Source organism: Gossypium arboreum, chromosome 4, assembly GCF_025698485.1.
Source record: "Gossypium arboreum isolate Shixiya-1 chromosome 4, ASM2569848v2, whole genome shotgun sequence".
Classification (NCBI taxonomy): Eukaryota; Viridiplantae; Streptophyta; class Magnoliopsida; order Malvales; family Malvaceae; genus Gossypium; species Gossypium arboreum.
The window spans coordinates 22409246-22436793 of NC_069073.1; the positions used below are offsets into that span (position 1 = coordinate 22409246).

Consider the following 27548-nt stretch of genomic DNA (forward strand, 5'->3'; position numbering starts at 1 on the left):
ACGGGCAGAGGAGAAGAAAATTCACTATGTCAAAAATTTTGAATTCAATACAAGAGGAATAGACTAATTTTGAATTCAATACAAGAGGAATAGACTATGTCTATTTATAGGCTTGTAAAGCCATATTCTAGTAGGATTGAAACACCTTATCCTAATCAATATAAAATAGATGAAGTTTAATAAGGTTTAAAAACCTTATTCTAAAATAAAATAAAAGAAGTCTAGTTCTATATGGATTTTACTTTTATTTTATTTTCCATCGTATTTTATTTAAATAAGAATTTGGGTCACTTAATTCTAACAATCTCCACCTTGACACAAATTCTCAATGAACAAGTTCTTCATTGCGAACTTTCAATAAACAAGTTCTCCACCTCTTCCATAAAACTCCTTAAGGGTTTAACTTCAACAATGAACACCAACCAAGTCTAAGCAATGCTCAAACTTGGTTATAGGAAGTGACTTAGTCATCATATCTGCAGGATTTTCATGAGTACTAATTTTGCTCACAACAATATCATCACGAGCAATAATATCATGAACAAAATGATACTGAACATCAATGTGTTTTGTTCTCTCATGAAACATTTGGTCTTTTGTAAAAAAGATGGCACTCTAACTGTCACAAAATACTGTGCTAATTTGAAGGTCTTCATTGAGTTCACTAAAAAGTCCCTTCAACCAAATAGCTTCTTTACAAGCCTCAGTAATCGCCATGTACTTAGCTTCAGTGGTAGACAAAGCCACTGTAGACTGCAAAGTGGCTTTCCAACTGATTGCACAACCTCCGATTGTAAAGATATAACCTGTGAGAGATCTTCTTTTATCAAGGTCTCCAGCAAAATCAGCATCAACATACCCTATGACTCCATCTCTAGTTCTTCCAAACTGTAAGCAAACATCAGTAGTACCTCGTAAGTATCTTAGAATCCATTGAACTACTTTTCAGTGTTCTTTACCGGGATTCGCCATGTATCTGTTAACTGCACTGACTGCATATGATAAATCTAGACGTGAACAAACCATAGCATACATGAGAGATCCCACTACACTAGAGTATGGAACATGTGACATGTACTCAATCTCATCATCTAATTGTGGAGACAAAACTGATGAAAGTCTGAAATGGGCTGCTAAAGGAGTACTAACAGGCTTAAGACTCTGCATATTGAACCTGCAAAGAACTTTCTCAATGTACCCCTTCTGACGTAGGTACAATTTACTTGTTTTTCTATTTCTTAGAATCTCCATTCCAAGTATCTTCTTTGCTAGTCCTAAATCTTTCATCTCAAATTGTTTACTTAGTTGGGTTTTGACATTTCTTATCTCTCATTTATCTTTTGTTTCTATCAACATGTCATCAATATAAAGAAGTAGATACACAAAAGAACCATCACTGTTTTTCTTAAAGTAAACACAACTGTCAAAACTACTTCTTTTGAAATCATGAGAAGTCATAAAGGAATCAAACCTTTTGTACCACTGTCTTGGTGACTGTGTCAAACCGTAAAGGGACTTTTTCAGCAAGCAAACATAGTCCTCTTTTTCCAGTTGTTGCATGTAAATATCCTCCTCAAGTTCTCCATGCAGAAATGCAGTTTTTACATCTAACTGTTCAAGCTCCAAATCATGCATGGCCACAATACCAAGCAAATCTCGAATCGAACTATGCTTAACAACTGGAGAGAACACATCTGTGAAATCCACTTTTGGAATTTGACTGTAACCCTTTGCAATAAAGCCTTGCTTTATATCTGGGTTCTTCAACTCCTGGAGTTCTTTCTTTCTTTTTAAACACCCATTTACAACGAACAACCTTTTTACCTTTAGGAAGTTTCACAAGGTCCCATGTTTTGTTTTTGTGGAGTGATTCCATCTCTTCTTGCATAGCAAACATCCACTTTTCTGAGTCTTCACAGCTAATCGCCTCAGAATAATTAGATGGCTCTTGATTTGCATCTATATCTTCAGCCACATTTAAAGCATAGCAACTAGATTAGCCTCGGCATACTTCTTTGGAGGTTTAATTTCTCTTCTAGTTCTGTTTTTGGCGATAGAGTATTGTGGTGAAGAAGCAACTCTATTCTCAATTTTTGTTCTGGCTTGAGGAGTTGACTCTATATTAATCTGATGCTCCACCTGCTTTTGATTTTCTTTATTGGAAGAGTTTTTAAGAGATAAGTTAGGTAGCATAGTAGTTTCATCAAAAACAACATCTCTGCTAATCACAACTTTTCTATTTTCAAGACACCATAACTTATACCCTTTTACACCAGCTTTATAACCAAGAAAAACACATTTAATGGATCTCGGTTCCAATTTTCCATTATCAACATGAGCATACGTAGGACACCCAAAAATCTTTAAATCAGAATAATTAGCAGGATTACCAGACCATACCTCTTGTGGAGTCTTTTTCTCAATGGCAACGGATGGAGATCGGTTGATTAAAAAACATGCAGTAGAGGCTGCTTCTGCCCAAAATGACTTCGATAAGTTGGCATTTGACAACATACATCGAACCTTCTCCATGATCGTTCTGTTCATTCGTTCTGCAACGCCGTTTTACTGTGGAGTATGACGAACTGTCAAGTGTCTCATGATCCCTTCTGACTTGCACAATCTATTAAACTCATCAAAACAGAACTATAAGCCATTGTCTGTGCGAAGATATTTTATCTGTTTTCCCGTCTGTTTTTCAATCATAATTTTCCAAGACTTAAATGCGAAAAACACATCGCTTTTCTGTTTCAGGAAGAACGCCCAAACTTTTCTAAAAAAAATCATCAATAAAGGTTAGCATATAATTAGCTCCACCTCTCGAAGGCACTCTGGATGGCCCCCACAGATCAGAATGAATATACTCCAATATTCCCTTCGTGTTATGGATTCCTCTAGTGAATCGAACTCTCTTTTGCTTCCTAAAAACACAGTGCTCACAGAAATTTAGTTTGTAAATTTCTTGCCCATCAAGAAGTCCTCTTTTACTCAATTCCACCATGCTATTCTCACTCATATGCCCTAGGCGCATATGCCAAAGTTTAGTAATATCATCATCTGACAAGGAAGAGGAAGCGATAGCTGCATCACCAGTAACAGTAGAACCCTGCAAAACATATAACTTGGAAGTTTTTCTTTGCCCTTTCATCACAACAAGGGAACCTTTGGAAATCTTTAAAATCCCACTTTCAGCTGTATATCTGTACCCTTTTGAATCAAGAGTACTCAACGAAATTAAATTTCTCTTCAATTCTAGAACATGTCGTACCTCACTAAGTGTTCTGACAACTCCATCAAACATCTTAACTTTAACTGTTCCAACACCTGCGATTTTACATGAAGCATTATTTCCCATCAAAACAACACCTTCAGATACTGTTTTGTAAGTTGTAAACCAATCCCGATTGGGACTCATGTGGAAGGTGCAGCTTGAATCAAGTATCCATTCCTCGCTTACTTTAGAATCATTAATAGAAGCAACTAGAAGTTCACCATCGCTATAAGCTTCTACAACATCAGCTTCACCGGAATTTTCTAGTTGTTTTCCCTTTTGATTCGCAGCCTCCCTTTTAATCTTATTTTGTAGCTTATAGCACTCAGATTTAATGTGCCCTTTCTTCTTGCAGAAGTTACAAGTTTTACCTCTATTTGAAGACTTTGATCTACCTTTAGATTTACCACAAGGATTCCGTTCCTGTGTCCTACCACGATCATTATCAGCATTCTGATCTTGTCTCCCACGAACAATGAGACCCTCTCCCTGAGAGTCGGGTTTAACCACAAGATACTTTATCTTATCATACGAGGTTAAAGAATCATAAACCTCATCAACTGTGAGAGACTCGCGGCTATATAAAATCGTGTCTCTAAAGGTTGAATAAAATGGGGGCAACGAACAAAGTAGAATCAACCCTAGATCTTCCTTATCATACTGAACCTCCATGGCCTCCAAGTTTGAGAGAATTTCTTTAAACACTGTTAAGTGTTCGTGTACAGACGCACCTTCCTCCAAACGATGAGCATAAAGACGCTGCTTCATATGCAACTTGCTTGTTAGAGTTTTCGACATACATATTTGTTCTAGCCTCTTCCATAATGCAGCGGCAGTCTTCTCTTTCATCACATCCTGCAAAATTTTGTTGGACAAATGCAGATGTAATTGTGTTAACGCCTTTCGATCCTTACGCTTCTTCTCTTCATCTGTTAATGTCGAAGGCATCTTATCTATCCCTAGCAGGGCATCCTCCAGATCCATTTGTGCAAGAACTGCTTGCATCTTAATTTGCCACAATGCAAATCTAGTGTTGCGATCCAATAGCGAAATTTCATACTTCGAAGACGCCATTACCGTGATCAAGATGAATAACCTGGAAGCTCTGATACCAATTTGTAAAAAATAAAATAAAATAAAGAACACACAAATTTTACGTGGAAACCCTTTCGGGAAAAAACCACTGGCAGAGGAGAAGAAAATTCACTATGTCGAAAATTTTGAATTCAATACAAGAGGAATAGACTATGTCTATTTATAGGCTTGTAAAGTCATATTCTAGTAGGATTGAAACACCTTATCCTAATCAATATAAAATAGATAAAGTTTAATAAGGTTCAAAAACCTTATTCTAAAATAAAATAAAAGAAGTCTAGTTCTATATGGATTTTACTTTTATTTTATTTTCCATCGTATTTTATTTAAATAAGAATTTGGGTCACTTAATTCTAACAAGGCCATTTAAAATTTTTAAAAGTTTAAATTAGTAAAGGTAAAATTGCACTTTGGCTCCCCTAAAAAATAAGAACTTGATTTAATCTTTTAAAAATTATAAAGATATAGACTATTAAAATGATAAAATTGTAATTTTTACTATCGTAAAAATTACAATTTAATTTTGCCCCCTCTAAAATTTTTTTCTAACTTTGCTCCTGGTGGTTTGGTTTCGATCCAATCTTCAATATAGATTTCTCAAGCAATATAATTTTTATAAATGAGTTAAATATCTTCTAAATTAATAGGTTAGCCTGTTTACATCATTCAATAATTACCGACATTCAAATATGAAAATTGTCATTACAGAATTCCAGGGAAAGTAGCACTTTCCTAACGCTTAAAACTAGTTCCATATTTTTCAGCAGTCTTGAAGTAGAAAAGAAAATACACATGTTACAAAATAGAGATCTTCAAATAAAAAAGATAGAAACAGATATTTTACTAAAAAAAATTCGGTGACTTTTGAGTTTTTTTTGTCGAAATCTTGAGAACTATAAGTTTTCGGCACTAGATCACGACGATGATAAAAAAAAGAAAAAAGTGACTCAAGTAAGAAAAATAAAGAGAAAATGCTTGCTATTTAAAGGATAGAGGCTGTTTTCAGATAAGGTACTCTATCATTTGAAATTGCTAGATTAGTCCTCACTTTCTTACATATTGAAATTGCTAGATTAGTCCTCACTTTCTTACATACTTTAATTTATTAAAAAGTTCAACTTTTAATTTACTATTTTAATCCTCATGACTTTTCATTTTAAAAAAGTATTTTTATTTTTATTGACATATTGTAAAAGAATATTAATTTTAAAAATAATAATGCAATTACTTTTTAATTACTTTATCTAAATAATAATATACATTATAAAACAACAAATATGGAACTAGTATATATATTATATACGAGTATGAGATGAAGCTTAGGAATTATTGTCCTAAATACTGTTTATTTCAATGGACAGTTGAAATGTGTACTTGGCCATTGTTTCACTATAAAAGGGTAAAAGAAAAAAAAAAAAAGGAAAAGCAAAGGGATAAAACGTAGAATTGGACACAAAATTAGAAAAAGCTGACAAAACGATCACGCCCCATTTCTATTTTCATTCTAAAGCTATAGCTTCTGCTATATATATAATACTGTCAGCAGCTAGGCTAAACCCAAGTGTAATATATATATTGTTGAAATATAATATATATGTGTATGAAAACTCCAACCGTTTGATCAACTTTTGTTCAGCTATCAAACGGCTACGATTCAACATCAATCCTGACCAAGCTGGTGTGCTTACTTTGACCATTAAGAAATGTTGATCAGAAAATAGGGTTTAGGGTTGAAGAAAGAAAGCAAAAGCATAACTTCTTTTTTAGTGGCATAGGCATAGGGAGAGCAGAGAGCGACAGCTACATGAATGTTATGGCATTTCAATCTTTCAATCTTTTTTAAGACTTTAGACTATATCTACATATTCACTCGAGGTACATCCATCCACATACTTCAAAAATCTAAAGCATGCATGCCTTTTTTTTCATTTCCAAAAGCTTCAAAGTTGACTCATCAAATCATCTCTATCAGATCATAGCAGTACATATTAGTTTTTGATTCACCACCATGCATCCCCCTCTTTTTTGAAAATAAAAAAGAAAGATACAAATTAACATAACACAATAATCTCTATAGCTTTCTTTGGGGTTTATAAATAAAGATATATCAATATTGTTTATGAGTAGGAATAATATTTGGTTAAATACGATTTTAATAATTTATTCATTGGCAAAATCCACAAAAAGAAAGGTGTAGGAGGTTGAAAAAGAAGTCGACAAGCACAATCCAAGAATACCGTTTTCTTTTAATTTATTATTCTCACCAACAACATTAACACACTCCTTAGCTTGCAAATACCAAAACCCATGCCATGCCCCATTGGCTTCCCACCCAAACCTTTTTTAAACCCTCAGCATCTCATTGTGCTTCCTTTTGTTTTCACCACTTTAATTTTAGTTAACTTCATAATCATGAAAAATAAAATAAATAAATAAAAATGCAGGTATTGTTGCATAAATGTTAGACAAGGCTGCATGTATAGTCCAAGGCATGCGTGCGTGCTGCATGTGAGCCATGGAAGCAACATTGCATGTGCTTCCGTACTTGTGGAGAAAAGATATTAAATTTATCAAATAATTTAGGAGGGATAAAATCTAGACAAACCCAATCGTGGTTGACAAAGAGTGATTGGTAAGTTATTTATGACTATCATGTTTCACTCTTTTTATATTTACCTTTTCAAATAAGTTTTATAATTCCAGTCTACCCTATTAAATAAATAAAATTATTATTTGATAGAAATAATTATCCATGATATTAATTTTATTGAAAAGCCTAGAAAGTCAAGTCTAAAAGGAATAAAGATCAAATTCTTCCTTATTGGAAGCTAAATATATAATCTAAGATGCTAAACAGATAATATAAATTATGTGTCCCATATGTAACAAATATTTGCAATATTCTAATTCTCTTCTGTTTATTTTTTTCCCTCTAGAAAGGAAGAAACCGCCCCACACCAGTTATAGAATCAGAGCGCTTGAGAATGTTCATATTCGACCTCACCACTAGATCATCATATTAATTAATAAAAAAATAAACTAACGTAATATATAATTAAAGGATAAGTAGGTACATATACAAAAAAAAAAGATTGAAAGAGAATAAAATTCATTAAAAAAAACATTAACATATTAACTAAGAATAATTTTTGATGAAAAGATTACCTCATGATTATATATATAAAAGTTGGAAACTAAAATATCCATCGCAATCATCAGTGATCAACTAAGAATACGAGTTAACATATATCATGTAGTCAATTAGATGAAAATTAATGATAACTTTTTTTAGTCTCACACCCTAGTAATTATTTAGTTGAATTTCTAAATGAAAGCAAAACTTCTCAATTAGTTCACACAACTCAGATGATATATATAACTCGTTATTATTGCTTAAACCCATGAAAAGACCTTTTTTTTTTTTTAAGGAAAAGGACAACATAAATAGCTCTTTTTACTGCCATCTCTCTCTCCAAATATTGAACTGGACTGGAGTGAGGACTGCAAAAGACTCAAGAGACCAACTTTGTTTACTTTCCTTTATATTCACATTAAAATAACAATAAAACATTGATGATTCCCCAAAAAAACTTGCCCATATTTTGCATTCCCTTCTCTATAAATACCAACTAAAACCTTCCTCGTTTCTCACCAGCGGCAAGCTTCACCATTTGATCTCACTCACTGACCTCAGCCAAAATCCCAAATCTTCTTTCTTTTTTCCCCCCTCTATTAATTTCTTGCAGCAGAAGCAGTCACCTTATTAGCATTTACTAAAAAAAATGCACTGCCAGACAGGTTCATGGGGTTCTTACGTGCCGACCACCAGGACTACAGTTGGGGATCCATTGGAGAGGATAGAGAGGTTGGCTTCGGAGAATGCGGTGGTTGTATTTAGTATTAGCAGTTGTTGCATGTGCCATGCCATTAAGAGGCTGTTTTGTGGGATGGGAGTAAACCCAACTGTGTATGAGCTGGATCAAGACCCTCGAGGGAAAGACATGGAGAAAGCTTTGATGAGGTTGCTTGGAAGCTCTCCTGCTGTTCCTGTTGTGTTCATTGGTGGGAAGCTTGTGGGTACAATGGATAGAGTCATGGCTTCTCATATCAACGGCACTCTTGTTCCTCTTCTCAAACAAGCTGGTGCTCTCTGGCTTTGATCATCTTTGGCATTCCTCATTAAAAAAAAAAAAACTGATAGAGAAAAGCATGGCAGAGGAAGAGGAGTGATAGTTTTGGAGTCTACTCCATTTTGGAATACAGCAGTAGCTGATATGTCTTTAGTCTCTCAAGCTTTTCCTTCTTTTTTTTTTTTTCCTTCTTATTGGTGTTTTACTCACAAGTGGGTCTTTTTGGTGTGCCCTTTGTTTCAAGTTTTAACTAGTCTTTGATCTCAAGTGTGAAATGTAATGGCTGATGGTTCCCTCCTCTGTACAAAGGAAACAAATTAAAATAGTTATTTTCAATGAGTTCCCACTTCATTTTTTATTTTCTTTGTTTCTTTAGTTTGCTTTTTTTTTTTCACCAAACAATGAAATTGGAGGGGCTTAGACAAGAACTCAGTTCCTGAACAGCCATAAAAACAGTAAAAATAAAGGATTTGACGATTAGTGACTAGCTAGGAAGGAAGAGGGGTCAATGTCCGTACAACCATTGATTTCTTATTGGGATTAACACGTGTGGTGAGAGTGGATTATGATGACGTGTATGATTTTGTGGGGTTGGAAAGATTAATATGTATTCGAGAGAGAGAGGCCGGTGAGTTGCTAGAGATGGAATCTTATGAATATGGTGCTGGGGAAATGGATAGGAACGAGGAGCTATTGGAAGTTTTGACTTTTGGGAGGTGGGTGGGCGTTGGGAGTGGCCGAGGAACCTTTCCATCGCCATGGCCATGGGCATTGGGCTCTCTTAGCATAAATATAAAAGGCATATAATTATTCTTCTTGTTATGGGTGTGAGATTCATGATTTGATTCTTTTTCCCATAAATATTTACTTATTCAGTCTAATCTACTTGGAATTTCCAAGACTAACTTGCAGTTCCAGTGAGCTTCTGGATAGTGCAAAAGTTATGGTATTTTGGACCCAAGTGGTTGAATGTTTCTCATATATATAGGACATAGGATGATAAGGTAGAAAGGGACAGTCATACATTGATGATGATTCACGAAACTTTAGATCATGTTGACCTCCATTCCATATATTACATATATGTAGCAGTAGTCCAGGTCTAAATAAATCACCCCAAACATTTCTGCCTTCAAAATTTACACACAACAAAACAATCCAATAATTTGTTAAGGCCTGCATGCAAATGCAAAACCACCCACCAAACAGCCCAACGCTTGGAAACCCATTCTGTTCTGCCCCAACTCAACCAAATCGTCTTTAAACCCATTTTAACCTGCTAAGATTAAACTTTCCAAAACAATGCTTAACCTGTAAATTGGTATCAATCTTGATACTTAATTTGTTTTGGTAAGTCTATTTTTTAAAAAAAATTTACTCAAAAATTAGTACTTAAACTATTCTTTCATTGCCTATTTTAAATCAAAATATTATTTTTGTTATAAAATTCCAACCAATAATAAACTTCCACATCATATAAATTTAAAAAAGATAATTTTTATTTCTTTTATTTTCTTTTACATTACTCTCTCTCTCTCTCTCTCTCTCTCTCTCTCTCTTCTATTCTTTTTCTTTTTCTTCTTTTTAATATTTGATAATGCCAACAATGCTCTGAATTTGCCCTCTCGAGGTTGAGATGTTGAGAATTAATTATGTTTTCGAAATTCACCGCCTACTTGCTCGATTTGATAGGATTGGAAAATAAATTTTCATCAACCAAAACCAGTGTTTTCAAAATCGGAACAATCAATCGGATTGATTGGACCAAGAACTAGTCGGGTATCAATCCGAAGATAAGGGTTAAACTAATTGACCCGTAAATCAATATAGACTAGTTGCACTATAACATCTCTTACCTAGTCTGACATTTTGACATAAATAAGTGGTGTCACAGTGACACTTTTCTCACCATTACAACATTTCTTTTAGCAAAATCATGATTCCACCACTTGTTAAAATATAGTAAATTAATTTTTAACATTTACGAAACCTTAAGCACATTTTAAAAACACTTTAAATCATTTCTTAGGTGTTTGGACGTGCCAAAAACATTAAACGAGGTTCTGAGGACAAAACACGATTAAAAATACAAATTATACAGGTGCAGTGAGGGTAAATTTTGAGATATAATGACTAAAAATATGACATCTCAACTAATAATTTTAACTCCCCTATATAGAGCATTATCGTAAAACCGTAACATAAAAACATACATTTCCAAACATTATTGTAAACATGGCATAATTCATTCATATACATGCAAATCGTCCCTTAATCGAGCTCTCGAGACTTTAGAAACACTTTAGAAATGATTTGGGACTAAATCGAAAACATTTAAAACATTGAGGAAAAAGCTAGAAAATTTAAAACTAAAGGGGGTCACACTCGTGTCTCAGGCCATGTAACAATGGAAATAGGGACACAACCGTATCCCAGCTTGTGTCCGTGCCTGTGTAACTCTTTGACTTGGGTTACATGGCCAAGCCACACACTCGTGTGCCCACACGCTAGTGTGCCAGGCCGTGTGCTAAGCCGTGTAACTGTCTGACTTGCCATCTTTAAAACCTACATGGGACACATGACAGTGTCGCATGGCCATGTGTCACATACGACTGAGACACATGCCCGTGTCTTAGGCCGTGTGGACAAGAAATTGGCCAAAATCAAGCCATTACCTTCCCCAAATCAAGCATGCACCTAAACCTAATTTGCACATATGACCAATACATTAAAACATGCCCAAAACATGCATAAAATGACAAATTCACTATACCATTAATCTATACAACCAATATGCCAATAAGGCACCTCTATCACAAACTATCAAACATATCTAAACATATGCATACTTAGCCATACATCAACCATACATATCTGACTTATTTTCATACCAAAGCATATATTAATTGACCTTATACCATGTTCATAAAAACTTACCATTTAGTCTATTACCCACATGCATCATAATCACATAGGTGATACAAACCAAACCTTTTCAATGATATCAAGCAACCAACTCATATATATACATACCAAATTCAACATTTTAACACTCAACTTAAACTTTAAACATAAGTTCCCTATACATGCCATTATAACCTTGGCTAGAACATAAAAAACTACTGATATATTCGCTGCATAATGTGATAGGTCTCCGACCAGCTTCCAAACAGAACGAGCTTCGGATAATCTAAAAATCATACGAAAGAAAACTACGTAAACACATAATGTTTAGTAAGTTCGTAAAACATAAAACATAACTTACCATTTCATTAATAAACATTAATAATAACCATTATAAAATCCAACCACAAGCTTGGCACAAGCCTAAGCACCATCAACAACACATGTTAGCATATTCAAACATAACCCACATGAATTTAACATAGGTACACCATTACACATGAACATAATTCATTTGAATTCATCATTTTCCTTAACATATCATACTTTCAATGGAACTTGCCATTTCAACCTTTTTCATAAATACATACATAATTCCTTTTGAACATTTACTATTCCTTTCCTTTTCATCCTGTTGAACTGTTTAGAATATCACCAGATACGTGGGATAGCTCACACATAGTGTGCTAAACATATAATTGTAACATTTCATTTCCTTTACATTATTGCTCACACGAGCTGTGAAATAGGCCTGTTCACACGAGTTGTGGGTCGAAATGTAAGCTACACGATGTTGCTTACACGAGTTGTGGAGTATCCGCAATAAATACAGGACTTCTGCCATCGATAGGACATTCAAGACCAACACTCGAAACATGAAAACCCTAATGACATGTCATTTGTATCCTACAAATTCCTAAAGTTCAAACAACACTCAATAATCATTGTGAAATCGTTGAATATACATCATTTAGATACATAGAAAATAAAACATTAATATGTGAATCAAAATAACATTAAAACAACATTTAAACCATACAAACTTACCTCAATAAAGAAGGCGTAAAAATGTAATCGATTAATTTGAAGCTTTCGTTTTTCCCCAGTCTAACTCTATATAAGGTTTATTTTGATCTAAATAGATAAATTCAATTTATATAATTCCTCTATTATTTAATTCAGTCCCAAATTCATACTTTTGTAAAATTTCACTTTTACCCCTAGTATTTTAACTTCTTTACAATTTAGTCATTAAGCTCGTAAATTGACATTTATGCAAATTCATCCACATTTCATGCTAGCCGATTTACCTAGGGACTCATATCAATCCAAAGAAACTATCATTCCATAAATTTATCTTGTTATTTTACTACTTTTACACATAAGTCTCTAATTGATAAATTCATCAAACATCACTTTACAAAAGTTGTTTATTTAACAACAAGGACTCATAATCTTTCATTAAACTTCAAATATCATGCAAACATGTTCATGGAAAAACCCTAATACTTTAAAAGTTTTTCAAATTAGTCCCTAGGCTAGCTAGATTAAGCTATAACAATCTCGAAAACATAAAAAGTCATTATAAATGAGACAAAAACAACTTACATGCAAGCTAAAAGAGTTGGCCGAACCTAGCAAGCTTCCATAGAGATCTTTCCTTTGGTTTTTCAATGGAAGAAGATAAACTAAAGATGATATGTTTTGTTTTTTTTTTTCTTAATTTACATTAACTTATTTACTAAATTACTTATTTAACATTTATTATTAACATTAAAATCACCTATTTAGTGTCCATAAAAGTCCACTAACAATAAAAATGGTCTAATTATCATTTAAATCCATTCACATTTAAGATTCATAGTAATTAGACTCTTTTGACTACTAGAGCTCCACTTTTACACCTTTTACGATTTAGTCCTTTACACTTAATTAAGCATGCAAACGTTAAAATTTCTTAACAAAATTTTCATACGACACTACTAACATACCGTAGACATTAAAATAATGATAAAATAAATAATTACTAGTCAAATTTATGGTTCCAAAATCATTGTTTCGATTTCACTGAAAACGGGTTGTTACAATAATCACCTTATTTGTCTTCAAGTTGTAAAGTTTATAGCCCTTTGACATAAAACTAAAGCTGATGAAAACACACCTCTCACTTGTTTCTTCAAGTTTTTTCCTCTTTTATTTGGTGATTTGAGCATAGCTAACACACCCAAAAACTTTAAGGTGATTCACGGGCCGTTTTTTTTCCACTCCATGCTTCAAATAGTCATATTCCATACAACTTTGGTTGGACATTTATTTAGAAAATACATAGTTATATTACTAGCTTCAAGCCAAAATTATTTAGGTATTCTATATTACTAGCTCCAAGCCAAAATTATTTAGGTATTCCTTTCTTTATCAACATGGATTTAGTCATTTCCATCACTATTTGATTCTTCTTTTCAAACACACCATTTTTGTTATGGTGAATACCCAACAATCAACTGATGTTCCATGTTTTCATCTTTATAAAACTTATGGAACTCATAAACTTCTCAAAAAATTTATGAACTTATTTTGAGCATGAGATGTGATTTTCATAAGATTGCACACATCGATGTGAACCAACTCTAGCATTGTAACAACCCGTTTTCAGTGGAATTTGAATAGTAATTTTGGGACCACAAATTCGATGAGTAAATTATTATTTTATTATTTAATTAGTGTTTACAGGATTTTATTAGGGTCGTATTAAAATTTCGTTAATAAATTTTAATGTTTAAATGCTTAATTTAGTAAAAATGACTAAATCATAAAAAGTGAAAAAGTTGAATTCTAATTGTTAAGAGAGTCAAATAGCTTTATAAGTGAATGCTAATGGACTTGATTGGTAATTATTGAAATTTTGATAATTTTTGAAGGGTAAAAAGGTAAAGTAGTAATTAAAACTAAAAATAACATAAGAAAACATGTCAATCTTCTTCAATTCATCTCATCTCCACCTAAATTAACCATAGAAAGGAGCTAGGACATTGAGTCAAGTTGATTTCATTGTATATCAAAATTTGGATAAAAAAGACAATAATCAAGGAAAAGGAAAAATAGCGAACTAGCCCTTGTGAGTTGTTCAAACTTGAATATTAGGTAAGTTCATAGTGTTTTAATATGTAAATGAATTTCTATATGTACTTTCATATTATGGTTCATTGGTTAAAGTATTTAATTGTTGAATGTTTGCACATATGTGCCCCTGTTTGTACTTCGGTACCCCTATTTGCACATACGTGCCCATGTTTGTACTTTGGTACCCTTAAACCCATCTACGTGTGTTATTTATACTGTAGTAGTACATGAATTGTATCTAATTGTGTTAAAATAAATGTAATACTATGATCTTACTAAGTTATGTAAAATTTCCGGTTCTTGTGGATTGTTTTGTAGAGATCTGTTGCTGACATTTTGGAAAGATCAATCATCTGGCTCACTCTATCCATCAAAGTTGGTAGTTTTTGTGTCCGTTAGGGTAGTGGCCTGTATATGTGGTTAAATATGTTAGTTAGATACAATTTGATACTTTACTAACTATGTCATTAGGTATTCTATCATGCTTGTAAATAGGTTTCTTTTTGGTGTAATTAGAATGGTATGGAAGTGAATACTTGTGGTATGTTTTGATATATGATTGAACTAATTTATTATGCAAGAAATGGATATATGTTGATATGTTTTAGTGGTTGATGTCTTGATTTAATTGTGGCGTATATGAATAGCACACTGCTTGATTGATATTAGGACATTAAAATGGTATGTTTTGAGTTGATATGATAATGGTCAATTGTGGCATGATTGGTAAGTTCTGATCTAGTTATTGATGATTGAAGGGTGGTAAAATATGTATGTTTAAGTAAGTGTTGTTGTGTGTATTTAAGGTGCTTTTGAATGGCATATTGGTTAGTTGAATTTAGGGTCTTGAAATAGCATATATATATATATATATATGTATGTTTAGGTATGGTTTGATGTCTTGTAAGTATGCACAAATGGTTCAAATGATTATGCATGAACTGGTGTTAGGAATGGCTAGTTTTTGGTGAATTTTAGGTCTACACGGCCTAAAACACCGGTATGTGACTTAGCCGTATATGACACACGGCCTGGTGACACTGTCATGTGTCTCCTGAAAGTTCTTTTGAATGAAAATCAATGAGTTACATGACCTAGTACATGGCATGGCACACTAGCATGTGGGGCTATTTCGAGAGTTACACGGGCGTGTGACACTGCAGTGTGACCCTACTCAGAGAGTTATACGGGTGAGGCATCGGCTGGGACACGGCCATGCGTCCCTAGTTTAAAGGTTACACGGCCTGAGATACGGACGTGTGTCTCAGCCGTGTGAGGCACACGCTTGGCCATACGGCCGTGTGACCCCTGTTTCCTAGAATTTTGTGAACTTTTCTTAGACTTTTTGAATGTTTTCAATTCAGTGTCGAATAGTTTCAAAGGTATTGCTTGGACTTTGAGGGCTCGATTTAAGGACAATATGTGTATGTATGATTGGTTTATGATATGTTTATAATATTGAATGATATTGTGTTTAGATGTTCTGATTGCACGATAATGCTCTGTAACCCTAATCTAGCAGCGAGTATAGGTTAGATGCTCTATGTTTAGATGTTCCGATTGCACGGTAATGTTTTGTAACCCTAATCTGGTAATGGGTACAGGTTAGGGGTGTTATAAGCACTCCTTTAAACCTCTATGCTCTTTCCTTTAGAAATGGTTAATGGTGTTATTTGTCAACCATACAACCGTCACAAACACTAGTTTTTTCTTCAATTGTTGATAACTCGTACACCATTTTCTTTTGAGCAAGCAACTTAAGTCTTTTGTAACTCAAGTGCCCAAGTCTCTTGTGCCACAAACAACATTTTCTTTTTTGACTGTTAAGATGAAACTTTTCTAGTATTGAAAAGATAGCAGAAAGCTTCTATTATTGGTCATTTTGATTTTATCTACAATTTTCCCTTCCAAATAAAGGATTTTGCACTCTCAGATCTTAAAGGATAGAGAATAATCATGATCCAAAAGTTGTCAAATGCTCAATTTTCATCTAATGCTGGTAGATAAAGAGTATCATGGATAACCTTGCTTCCTTGCCTCATTTTGACTCCAATGTTATCATTGCCTTGAACTTCAACACATTCATCATTACCTAATTTCACATTTGGACGAATTGTGGAGCCCGTATCGAGAAAAGTATATCCCATCATAGGGTTGGTGCAACCGTTGTCCAAATACCATACATTTCTTTTTTGCTCCTTAGAAGCCTAATGAAAAGAAAAGAACATGTTTTCATTGTTCGTTTATTTTTCGGTAAATGTTGCTCGTTGTTGACTACTGATATGACAATATTTTTGCACAAGTTCAAATTTCTTGCAATTGTAGCATTGTGGCTTGCCTCTATTATTACTATACTTCTTTACATAACTATTATTTTTATATATTTCTCAACATTTATTGGATCCACTATTATTGCCTTGTCCACACGATGCCTCTAGTCTCTTCCATATCTTCCATCTATAAGGGCTTATCTTTATTTTGTATTGAAGATTTCTTACTATTTCTAGAATTAATGATAAGCTTGGATTGAAACGTACTCCCAACAGATTTTTTCTAGGCGACGTAACAATCTTTGCTCATAGGATCTTAGAGAACCTAACAACCTTTGAACAGTCATGGTTGGTAGAACCTTAGTTTCTTCAAAAAAAATGTTCACCATGAGATGAAATTTTTCTGTCAAGCTTATTAGAATTTTACCAACAACTCTACGATCATCTATCGTGTCTCAATGTGACTTCATTTGATTCATCAACCCTGACAATCTATTACTATTCTTATTTATGCTTTCATTCTTTTTCATTTTTTTTTCATTCTCAAAATCTCTTTTGAGAGATTGGAGTTTAACAATTCTCACTTTTGTGTCTCCTTTGAAATCTTATTGTAGATTGTCTCATGTTTCTTTGGATTTCTTTGCACTCATGATTCTGGGAAATATGGCTTTCAAGACTCCTCTTTGGATCATCTTGAGAGCTCTATCATCCGTGACCTTCTTATTATTTAATTCTTCAAGTTGTTCTTCTATATTATCTTCTGGATCTTCATAGCCTTCTTAGTTTTCTGACTAATTCCAAGATATTCAAGGAAGTGAATATTGTCTCCAATTTGATTGCCCAAATTTAATAATTTTACCTTTGCATGTAGGAACTTGAACATTGTTATAGATTGTGTTTGAGGAAGCCATAACCAATTTTATTTTCACACACACTCTATCACTTTGTAAGGATCTCTAGCTTTGGTTATCACTTTGTTAGAAAGAATCTAGAGATGGTGAAAGGAAGATGGAATGAAATTTATTTTATTTTTTCTCAGATCATATTGTCTTACACTCTTTTACCACATCTTCTACTACAATGGTTTCATTATATAAAACTATTTATATATTTGTTGCAAGTAACTATTAGTTTCTATTCATGCATCTTAATGTGACTCTTGATTTACTAGATTCGTGCATCTTAGTCACTTTGATTTAATACAATACTGATGACATCACATTACTCAACAGTATACATGTATATTTTTTTCAAGTGAAACATTATGTTAAATTATGCAAAACATAGAAAGACATGTAAAATAACCTATATATTACACGAATATACAAATATGTCAAAATTTATATAAAATAAATAATTGAAGTATAAAAATTAAATATAAGTTTATAATATTTTTTTGCATGAAAATTTATATTATTTTAAGATACGAAAATAATATAAGCACTAATATAGTTTTATTGTAATTCACTTGTAAAATATCTACCAACAAGTGGTTGCGTGCAATAGTTTACACTCTCAATGAGAGAACATAGGTTCGAACCTTAGAAACAACATTATTGAGAGGAGTAACTCTGAACCCAAAACATAGACCGTAAAACGCGCATATATATATATATATATATATATATATATATAATGTATATATATATATCTACTTCAAGCCTTCCATGTAGTTTGACTTTGCATGTGGAACTGCCTTCAATGTTACTTCACATGTCACTACAGGACATTCATATATCTTCACAAGTATTACTGTTTTAGTATTTCACCAACTAAATTACATTGAAACGCAGGCTTGGTTTCTTACTTCATATGAATTTAGTATTTCACCTACTGAATTTACTTTGATCCCTCCCATTTCTGTCTTGGTCTCCAAAACAAACAAATAAATTTAAAAAAACATTTCATCCTCCACATCTAGTTTATCAAAAATACCTCTACAGCTAAGCTAAATCCGTCCATTCTAGCAATTATAAATAAGCAACCCAATGCCATGTGATTCCTTTGCACTGCAACCCCTTCATAGCTTTATCATGACCCCAAATTTCACCATTTAGTTTTGTTCACGGGTGTTCAGTGCCTGAGTTAGCCTCAATTATTGCTCCTAAATTACCCTTCCCTACATGCTTTTGACTCCATAGTTCTGGATAGCCGAGTTACATGCCCCTTTTACTCACTCCATTAAAACAGATAAGCAAGCAACGAGTCAGCTGCTTCAACCACGGAAAGAGAAAATCAAGAACACGAGATAGTGGAAGGTTTAGCTGATTCCAACCCAGAAAATCTTCTCTTTTGTAGGTACTCCACTCAGTTTTCAAGTTTCAATTGATTCATGATTTTGCTAGTACTGATATCACAGTTGATGCAACTTTTATCCCGTTATCCCCTCACTATTTTTTCTTCAGAACAACACGTGAACAACTTTAATGTTTTCCCTTTACCCTACATGTGATGTGAAGCCCTCTTTTTTTCTTAAATGCCTCCTCCCACTCATTTAAACCATCAGCAATGCATGCGTGACTTGTAAGCATTAAATTCAGAGCTAATTGTTAGACTCTTTGAGCTAAATCTTTCTGTTAAGCATCAAAGGGAGTCTTGCTTATGCCTTGCGAGCGTTGCATGATGACATTGTATTATTGCATAAGATTCTTTGGTAACTAGTCTTTTTGCATGCTAATTTGAGCTAGGGAGAATCTTGAGCAAGTGATTTTGAGCTTATTATAAACATTTGGTCTAAAAAATAAAACCCCACAATGAATGTGACAAATGAAGGCACTAACCCACATAAAACAAGCTACTTTCTTCTCTCTCCTACCCCATCAAGTCCACATATTGCCAAAATACATTCACATGTCTATGTTTTCTTGTGAAAAAGGATAAAGTTCCTCCACTTTTGCTTACAGTTGTATCTCCACCAACTACTACTACTACTATCCTCTATCCACACTCCAAAACTCATCTTCAACTTCATGGTAAATGCTCTATAAGCTATTCATTGAAGCCAACCATTCATAGGGAAAAGTTATGTGGAAGTTTGTCTCTCATCTCCCAAAATCTTCTGCCATGAACCTAATGATTCTCTTCCTTTTTTCTTCTCTGTTCATTAAGGCATACTCTTTGAAACCTGAGCCAGCAAAAAATAATGCCCAGATCACTGTCATGGGCCTTGTTTATTGTGACATTTGCTCCAACAACAGCTTCTCCAGACACAGCTACTTCTTACCAGGTGAAATTTCTCAACAACGACCTATGGTTTTTTCCAAGTTTTGCTGTTTTGTTCTTTGGGTATTATTTACTAAGTTAAAAGAAAGCATGGTTCTAATTATCGGGATATTGTGTAAACCAGGTGCAGAAGTTCAAATAGCCTGCAACTTCAGGGCATTTGTTCCAAAAACAAGAGAACAAGTATCATTCTCAGTCAACAGAACTACAGATAAACATGGAGTTTACAGGTTGGAAATACCATCAGTTGATGGGATCGCTTGTGCAGAGGCAGCCATTGCATCATCTTGCCAGGCAAGCTTAGTTGGGACCTCATCTACTTCATGCAACATTCCTGGTCACAGAAGCACTACTGATCAGATAGCTATCAAATCCAGACACCCCAATCTCTGCATTTACAGCCTAACTGCATTGAGTTTCAGACCATCAAAAAGAAATGTTGCCTTGTGTGGGAAGTAAAGCAACCCTACTTTACAACATCCATAAGAATATTTCTTTTGGCAACTTTTCCAATTTATCTCTTTTTAAACACACAAAAAGGCCTTTTGTTTTTGAAGATAAATCCAATCTCCTCATCCTTAGCTATCCTGTGTGAAGGTTCTTTCCATTTCTCAGTCTGCACATAATACAAGAGATGGAGAAACCTTAAATTTTAAATACCCTTTTGCCTTGCAGCATTACTTGGTGCTCTTTAAAGAAGAAGAAGGGCAATCTAGTACTAAGCATTTTCATCCTTGCATTGTTTTTATGCTTTGTGTGAGCACAGTAAATTGTGCCCAGGTCAAGCATGTGGACACATGAATATTTACCATATTTTATTTGGATTGGTTTTTAGTTACAGTGTATGAAATGTATGATGTCACCAAAGATATGAGAACAACAGTCTTTTAATGAAATCTGAAAAAAGATATAGGTTTTATTCCAAAAAAGAAAAAAAAGAAAAAAAAAACCTCTGAAAAAAAGCTTAAATCGTGAAGATACTCTTACATTTTGCTTATAAAACCATTGCAAGTTCTTTTCAACTTTCAAGAAGAGAAAAAACAGTGACCAATCATAGTCCAGCTTCCAAATCCAGTACTGAATCACTTTCTAGTACGATCATACTCTGATGCTTAGATGTTGTTGATCATTTCCCACAATAATCTGGAAAAACGGGAGCTGTTATCTCCAAGGTTTTGCAACTGATAAAGTTGATATACCTCCTAGGAGATCCAGTGTTCCACCATTATAATTTCATCAAAAGAATCCCAGATTATTCTGTTTCTTGTCAATCATTGGAGAATACTGACACCAAATGCTGCTTACACGCTACTATAAGCCAAGTCTTGCCCCTCTAATATATGCCTAACTTCAATTCTCAATACTGATTGGGGCTGATGATATGCTCTGATAGCTAGGGACTAAAATGTCATACCCTCTTCAGTACTGTATCAGATTTATACCTTTGGATATTTCAGCCACAATATCTTTTTGCAAATCTCCTTTGGACATTAGATGAAAGTGATAAATAATTCCCTGGTATTTTATACATAAAGCATAAAAATAAATTTAATCTTTAACATTTACACCTTTATTTAATTTGGTCATTACTATTTTATTTAAAACAAATATGATACTATTTCTGATTATGTACCACATTAGAAAATAATTTAAAAATATAAAAATTTCAAAAGTTCAAAAATTATAAATAAAATTATAATCCAAAATTATGAAAAATAAGCTCTTCAAAATTTAAAAATTCTATATATTTAAATTCTCACAAAAAATTCTACAAATTTCAAAATTCAAAAATTAAAAATAAAAATTATGAAGAAAACTTCAAAATCCAAAATAAAATGAAAACCTAGCTTCTCAACCTAATTTTGAATCAACAATCAGAGAGGAAGGCACCTTCAAGAGTTTGTGACTTGTTAGAATAAAATAATTTATGAATCTCAAATACTAAATTTTAAATGCTTATATTCATGTCCCAAAAAACAGCTACTGTATCTGTTGTTAGAATTTTGTGTTCTTCATTATTACATTTCTTTCAAATAGACTAATTAACTAGTGAGGTATTATGTACCCAAAAACAAACTAGTGGGGTATTTTACTTGCATTCTTCAATTACTCCTAGTTCAACTGCTCATACTATAAATATAATTTTGTTAATAATTAGTTTAGGGACTTCCCTCCTATTCTTCACACACAGAATTCAGGTACCAATTTGAATATTAAAACTAAATTCAGATATTTAATTAAGATTAAAAAAAACTCAAGTATTAAATTAAAAAAAAAACTTAAGTACCAAAGTGAACATTGAAGCCAAACTTAAATACCAAATTGAGTAAAAAAACTTAAATACCAAATAGAACATTGAAGAGAAGCTCAGGTGCCAAATAGTATATTAACCCAATTTAAAATTATTTTGCATTTCTGAAAATATGTTGCAATTTTTAAATTCTTTTTTGAACTTTTACATTTTTATTTTAAATTTTTTTGAAATTATAATTTTATTTAGGAGTTTTGAATTTATTTATTATTTTTATAGTTTGTAAACATCAACAACGAAAAGTTTATGGTGATTTGGCTCCAAATAAAATAGGAAACCAAATTAAATAAATATATAACTAATATATCAAAATATCAAGAAAATCATTTATTGGTACAATATTTTCACAAAGAGACTATTTTACTCTATCAATTTACTTATTTATTGTTTTTAAACTCAAATAAAAAGACACCAGAGAGCAGTATTTTAAAACCCACATTTGGTGAGTTTAAAGCGACGTCTCCATATTGTGGACCATTAGTTGTTTGACACAGCAGAAGAAGAAAATTCCAGGTGGAGGAACAATTTATTCTGCTTTACCATAATTTAGAATACTACTAAAGGCAATATCCCAAGAAGTAAATGCCACAAGTTCCAGCATGAGTAGTCCGCCACTTTCACACTCTTTTCTTCCTTATCCTTTCATTTGGGATAGATGGAACAGTCCATTTCTAAATTGAAGCTTTCATGTCAAAAACAACTAAGCAATTGCTCTTCCCAACCTAAATTAAACCCAATCCACCCACATAGAGGTGTTGATAGCCGATTTTAATCAAGTTTAAGCATAATATTATTATACTCTTTATGAATATCAAAATTCAATTTAACTTGATATATAATATCTAAAATTTTATTCAAATCTGTCTATTTATATAAATGATTAATCTAAACTCATTTAAGTTTGTTTATATTATTATTTTTTAAAATAATTAAATATATATTTATGTTATGTTAAATTTAATATTTAAAATTTTTATACATTTTTTATTTATTAAAAATCATACATAATCATCTTAATATTCTTTTTAATGTTTACATTATAATAGTATTATATATTAGCATAAATTTATTATATAAGTGTTATAAATTATATAATATATATAGCATAATATAATCGATTGAGTCTTAGTTCGATTAACATCGACATTGTTGTCAGTTTATGAGGACGTGGCCGGTTCGAGTGTGCTAAAATATATTATTCTCTTATTTAAGGTTGACCAATCTCGACTCAAGAACAAGTCTATAATTAACTAATAGGTATGAATGAAAGGGTGGTTAAAATAACTGAAGCTAGGTTGCTGTTAAAAATTAAAATAATGTATATATAGTTTTTCATCTCCCCACTGTTAAAAGATTGGGTTAAAAACTTTTAAATTTTTTATTAATCCAAATAAATAATTTGATGATATTTTATTAAAATTAGAGATTGTGGGACACTGCTGAAGCCCGACGTATGCTTCTTGTCTACTTTTTTGAATAATTAACCAATAATTGTGGGACACTGGTGAACTAACTTCTACTTCTGTCTTATGTACGTATTTGTTTAAAAAAATAGAAAAATTGATTATAAAGAATGAAAATATATAAGACATACGCAACATTAACCTTTTAAAACAACATACATAACTTCAGTTCCCAATAAATAAATAAAAATCCATATTCAAAGAAAAGCGAGAAACCACCCCCACACGGCAGAATTTCACCTTTCACATCCCCTTTTACCCTTTACTTGTTCATGCATGATTCTGCTTCGGTTGGTGCTGCATGTCTATGGACTAACGTGGTATAGAAAAGGCTAAATATTCTGCAGATATTTGTAGTTATCTAAACCACCATCTGTTCTTGGAAGACCTTCATTGCAGAAGCTGGCAACCCCAAAAGAACGTTGATGTTTTTCCTCTCTTTGCCATGAGATAGGAACAATGTGACTTCCTTCTCAGGCAATGCAACTGGCCCTGATAGAACAGGCTCTCCCCATCCGAAATCCGTAGTGTGGAAAGATAGCCTAGACCATGTAGTGATCAGCAGGGTTGACGACAAAGATGGCCTGGCTCTGGTTACCTCAAAGTAATCTATGGCTGATCTCATGTAACCATCCGTAACCATCTTAATTGCATCCTGAATTAGAGCTACAGCATGTGAAATTGGCTTGTCCAATAGCTCACCAGCTTGGCATATGGAATTTGTCAATACAATTCCATTGCCGAAGTAGCCTTTTGGAAGAGGTGGATCGAATTTAGGCCTGCCATCAACCGCGAAGAGAAGCTTGGTTTGTTGGTGGGATAGCAAGTTAAGTGCCTTGGTCCGAGCCCTCCATACGAATGCTGAAAGAGCTTCAAAACTAGTGCATTTTTCAAGAACCCCATCCTCCATAGAATATTTCTTCAGTTTTTGTAGCTTTTCAGGATCAAAACAGAAAGATCTATAGAGCATTTGGTCTTTGTAGAGATCACCAGTGCTGGACTTGTCCTCTATCTCAGCAAATTCCTGATGCAGATGCTCTATCTTAGGAGGACTGCGGGCTTTCAGAATAGTTCTATCGGAGAATGGAGGAACAGAAAGTGGAAGACCTCGGGCCGTTTCACCCCACGAGTTGACAAATTCCATAGCACCAATGCCATCAAACATGCAATGGTTCATGCACAGGCCAAGGACAAATCCTCCGCATTGGAACTTGGTCACCTGAAAAATTAAATTTACCATTCAGTTCAGATACACATATCAATTTGAGCTGTCCTCTTTTTCCAGAGGCGAATGTAAAAAGCGCGCGCGCATATATATATATATATATATATATATAATCAAAGCCACTACTAATAGATATCAAAATTTATAAAACAGAGGAACCAACAATTTTAGAAATAACAAGCACAATAGATATACTTGGAAGAGAGTGACGTAAGAGAGAACATTTAATTAATCATGAATCACAACTGAAAAAAAAAAAAACCTACATTGTCGAACAAATTTGATAGTATTTTTTTTTTGTGGCCAGTAAATAACATATCAAACATTTAGGTGACCAAATTTTATTTAAATTAATAATAAATTTTAGTGACAAATATACATATATTTTTTATGAATTACAATAATAAGGTAAAGTTTAAGCAATAAACATAATTAGCGCAACTTAAATTCAGGCCACACTTGGAGCGGTGAACACCTTTAACTATCACACCATCTCATAGAGTTTAAATCACAAGATATTATAATATCATAAAACAAAAATTTTTCAATAAAACAAAACATTTGAGAATTTTTACATAATAAAATTTTGAATTAATGACACAAAAAAATGGTGAGATAAAAATCATAGCTTCACTTAGAAAAAATCCAGGCATTTTTTTTTTTGCTAAATCTTAGTGAAATATTTAGCAATATATCTTACGGTCATACTTAAAATTACCATATAAACATAACATGCCACTTGTAAATTTCTTAATAGATTTGTCGTAGTGATGAAAACTACCTGTACAAGATGAATATTGCTGATGGTATTCAGGTTTATAAATGCTTGATGGTCATCATGAGAAGAAGTAAGTTTTCACATGTTAAACTTAAACTTGTTAAGTGGCGAGCATAGAGTCAACAGATTAGAGTTGTAATATGCACATTGTGTTAGTGGAGAAGTTTGAAATACCTGAGCCACTAGAGGTGGCATCTCCAATATGTTTGTTGCACCAGGAATGTCATAAACCAACTTCCCAAGAGTCTCAGGATCAGGCTTTGTTATGTCTCCAATCTCCTCCAACGTACAGTTAGCTTCAGCTTTGACGAACACAGCCCCTTCTCCAGTGCAGTCCACAATAAGTTTACCCTCAGAGCTGATGGTTAGCCGCCCAGCAAGGGGATAGTAATGAACAAGAACCTTTCTCAATGCATCCTTGATCACTTCACCAGCATTGTCGTTCCCTTTTTCATCCGACTTGAAGCAGTATATGGTGCGAACAATGACGGCTATGTTTTGGTCAAGATTAGAGAGAAAGTATAGATCCTTTGGTGTCTCTTCAGCGGGAGAAACCAGGGTTGGCTCTCCTTGCTTCACACTAATTAGCTGGGACACTTTGCCATTGGACTTCTTCTCCATTATAGCTGCACCTTCTATAACGTCTACACCCTGGATCATAAAATAAGAACATGAGAGGATATAAAGCCAGAAAAAAAAAAAACAAGGAAAATTGGTCTATATTTAATGCATCTAAAGCCAGAATTGATGGAGGAGATTAGTAAAAACAAACCATGTGGAAAGCTAAAAGAGATATTGAAAGTTTTCAGAGTAAACTCAAGAAAACAATGATTGGCCGTTTGAGGCAATTGCAGCAAACAAAAAGTTAAAACTACAAAACCAAGTATTGCATTGGCTCGATGGTTGAGGCCACTCATAAATTTGTAGTGGAATGGATGAAGAGGGTAAATCTACAAGGGAACCGAGTCAGAATTTTGGTGGTATGTGTTTGAGGAAATGAAAATGACATGGAAGGTCATGTGTCTATGTTTCATTGGACAGAAGATTTTGGGTATTGGTCAATATGGTTTGGGTAGGCTACTGGTCACACCAGACAAAGGAGTCTGGCGTGCGCAAATGTGGATAGGTTGTTGGGGGTTGGCATCCCAATTCTTTCTTTCTATCATTTTCCCATTTCACACACATTTTCTTTTTTCTCATTAAACTTGTTATCTATTTTTCATTAAGACTGTTTAGTTGCAAGCTAATTTGGTTCTCAAGGATCACAAGATATTTCTTAGCTTGCTTATCACTCAAATCAATGCTTTGAATACGAAATCGTAAATTATATCTTGTGATTTACTCTATGAATTAGTAATCAGCTTCTCTCTAATATTAAGTGTTCAAAATGTTTTAAAAATCAAAAGTTGCTTAAACCATTCAAATATAATCTTGATGGATTAGTTATAGCTTAACTACTAAAGAAAACTTAGGAGTAAGATATCCTTCAACTGCCACTGTTTTTTTTTTTTTTTTGGAATCGAAATGGGTCAAGTAAGAGAAAAGTAAGCATTATTTTTGAACAACAAATTCGTTGGAGTGTTGCAATCAATACTTTGTGAAGAGAAACAAAACAAAAACAAAAATCAGTACATCAACAAGAAATCATAAACTTTTAACAGTGGTTCATGGCTGCTTCCTATATTTACCCAAGTTTGACTTCTATCATTGAGAAAACTGTGAAGAACTGCTTCAAAACTGGAAATATGTCAACATAATA

General features: G+C 33.3%; 3 protein-coding genes across 6 annotated transcripts; 2 read left to right on the top strand and 1 right to left on the bottom strand.

Annotated features, from left to right (window-relative positions):
- Window positions 1–7938: 7938 nt before the first annotated feature.
- On the top strand, window positions 7939–8854 carry LOC108459840 (glutaredoxin-C1-like). Its single transcript, XM_017759233.2, has one exon. It carries the CDS (start codon window positions 8149–8151, stop codon window positions 8524–8526), a length of 378 nt encoding a protein of 125 aa, XP_017614722.1. The 5' UTR covers window positions 7939–8148; the 3' UTR covers window positions 8527–8854.
- Window positions 8855–18638: 9784 nt separating this feature from the next.
- On the top strand, window positions 18639–20920 carry LOC108457910 (uncharacterized). 4 transcript variants are annotated; one of them, XM_053027290.1, is made up of 4 exons: window positions 18639–19088; window positions 19694–19762; window positions 19899–20016; window positions 20137–20920. In XM_053027290.1, exons 2-4 carry the CDS (start codon window positions 19760–19762, stop codon window positions 20469–20471), a joined length of 456 nt encoding a protein of 151 aa, XP_052883250.1. In that variant the 5' UTR covers window positions 18639–19088; window positions 19694–19759; the 3' UTR covers window positions 20472–20920. The 4 variants fall into 4 exon arrangements, with proteins under 4 accessions (XP_052883250.1, XP_052883251.1, XP_017612606.1 ...); XM_053027291.1 differs by having other exon boundaries at window positions 18639–19084; XM_017757117.2 differs by having other exon boundaries at window positions 18655–19088; window positions 19694–20016.
- A 2941-nt stretch (window positions 20921–23861) lies between these two features.
- On the bottom strand, window positions 23862–26786 carry LOC108459684 (omega-hydroxypalmitate O-feruloyl transferase-like). The gene is made up of 3 exons (XM_017759084.2): window positions 26562–26786; window positions 25964–26440; window positions 23862–25005 (listed from the first exon to the last, which is right to left on the bottom strand). The coding sequence occupies exons 1-3, from the start codon at window positions 26562–26564 to the stop codon at window positions 24148–24150; spliced, it is 1338 nt and encodes a 445-aa protein (XP_017614573.1). The 5' UTR covers window positions 26565–26786; the 3' UTR covers window positions 23862–24147.
- Between the last annotated feature and the right edge of the window lie 762 nt (window positions 26787–27548).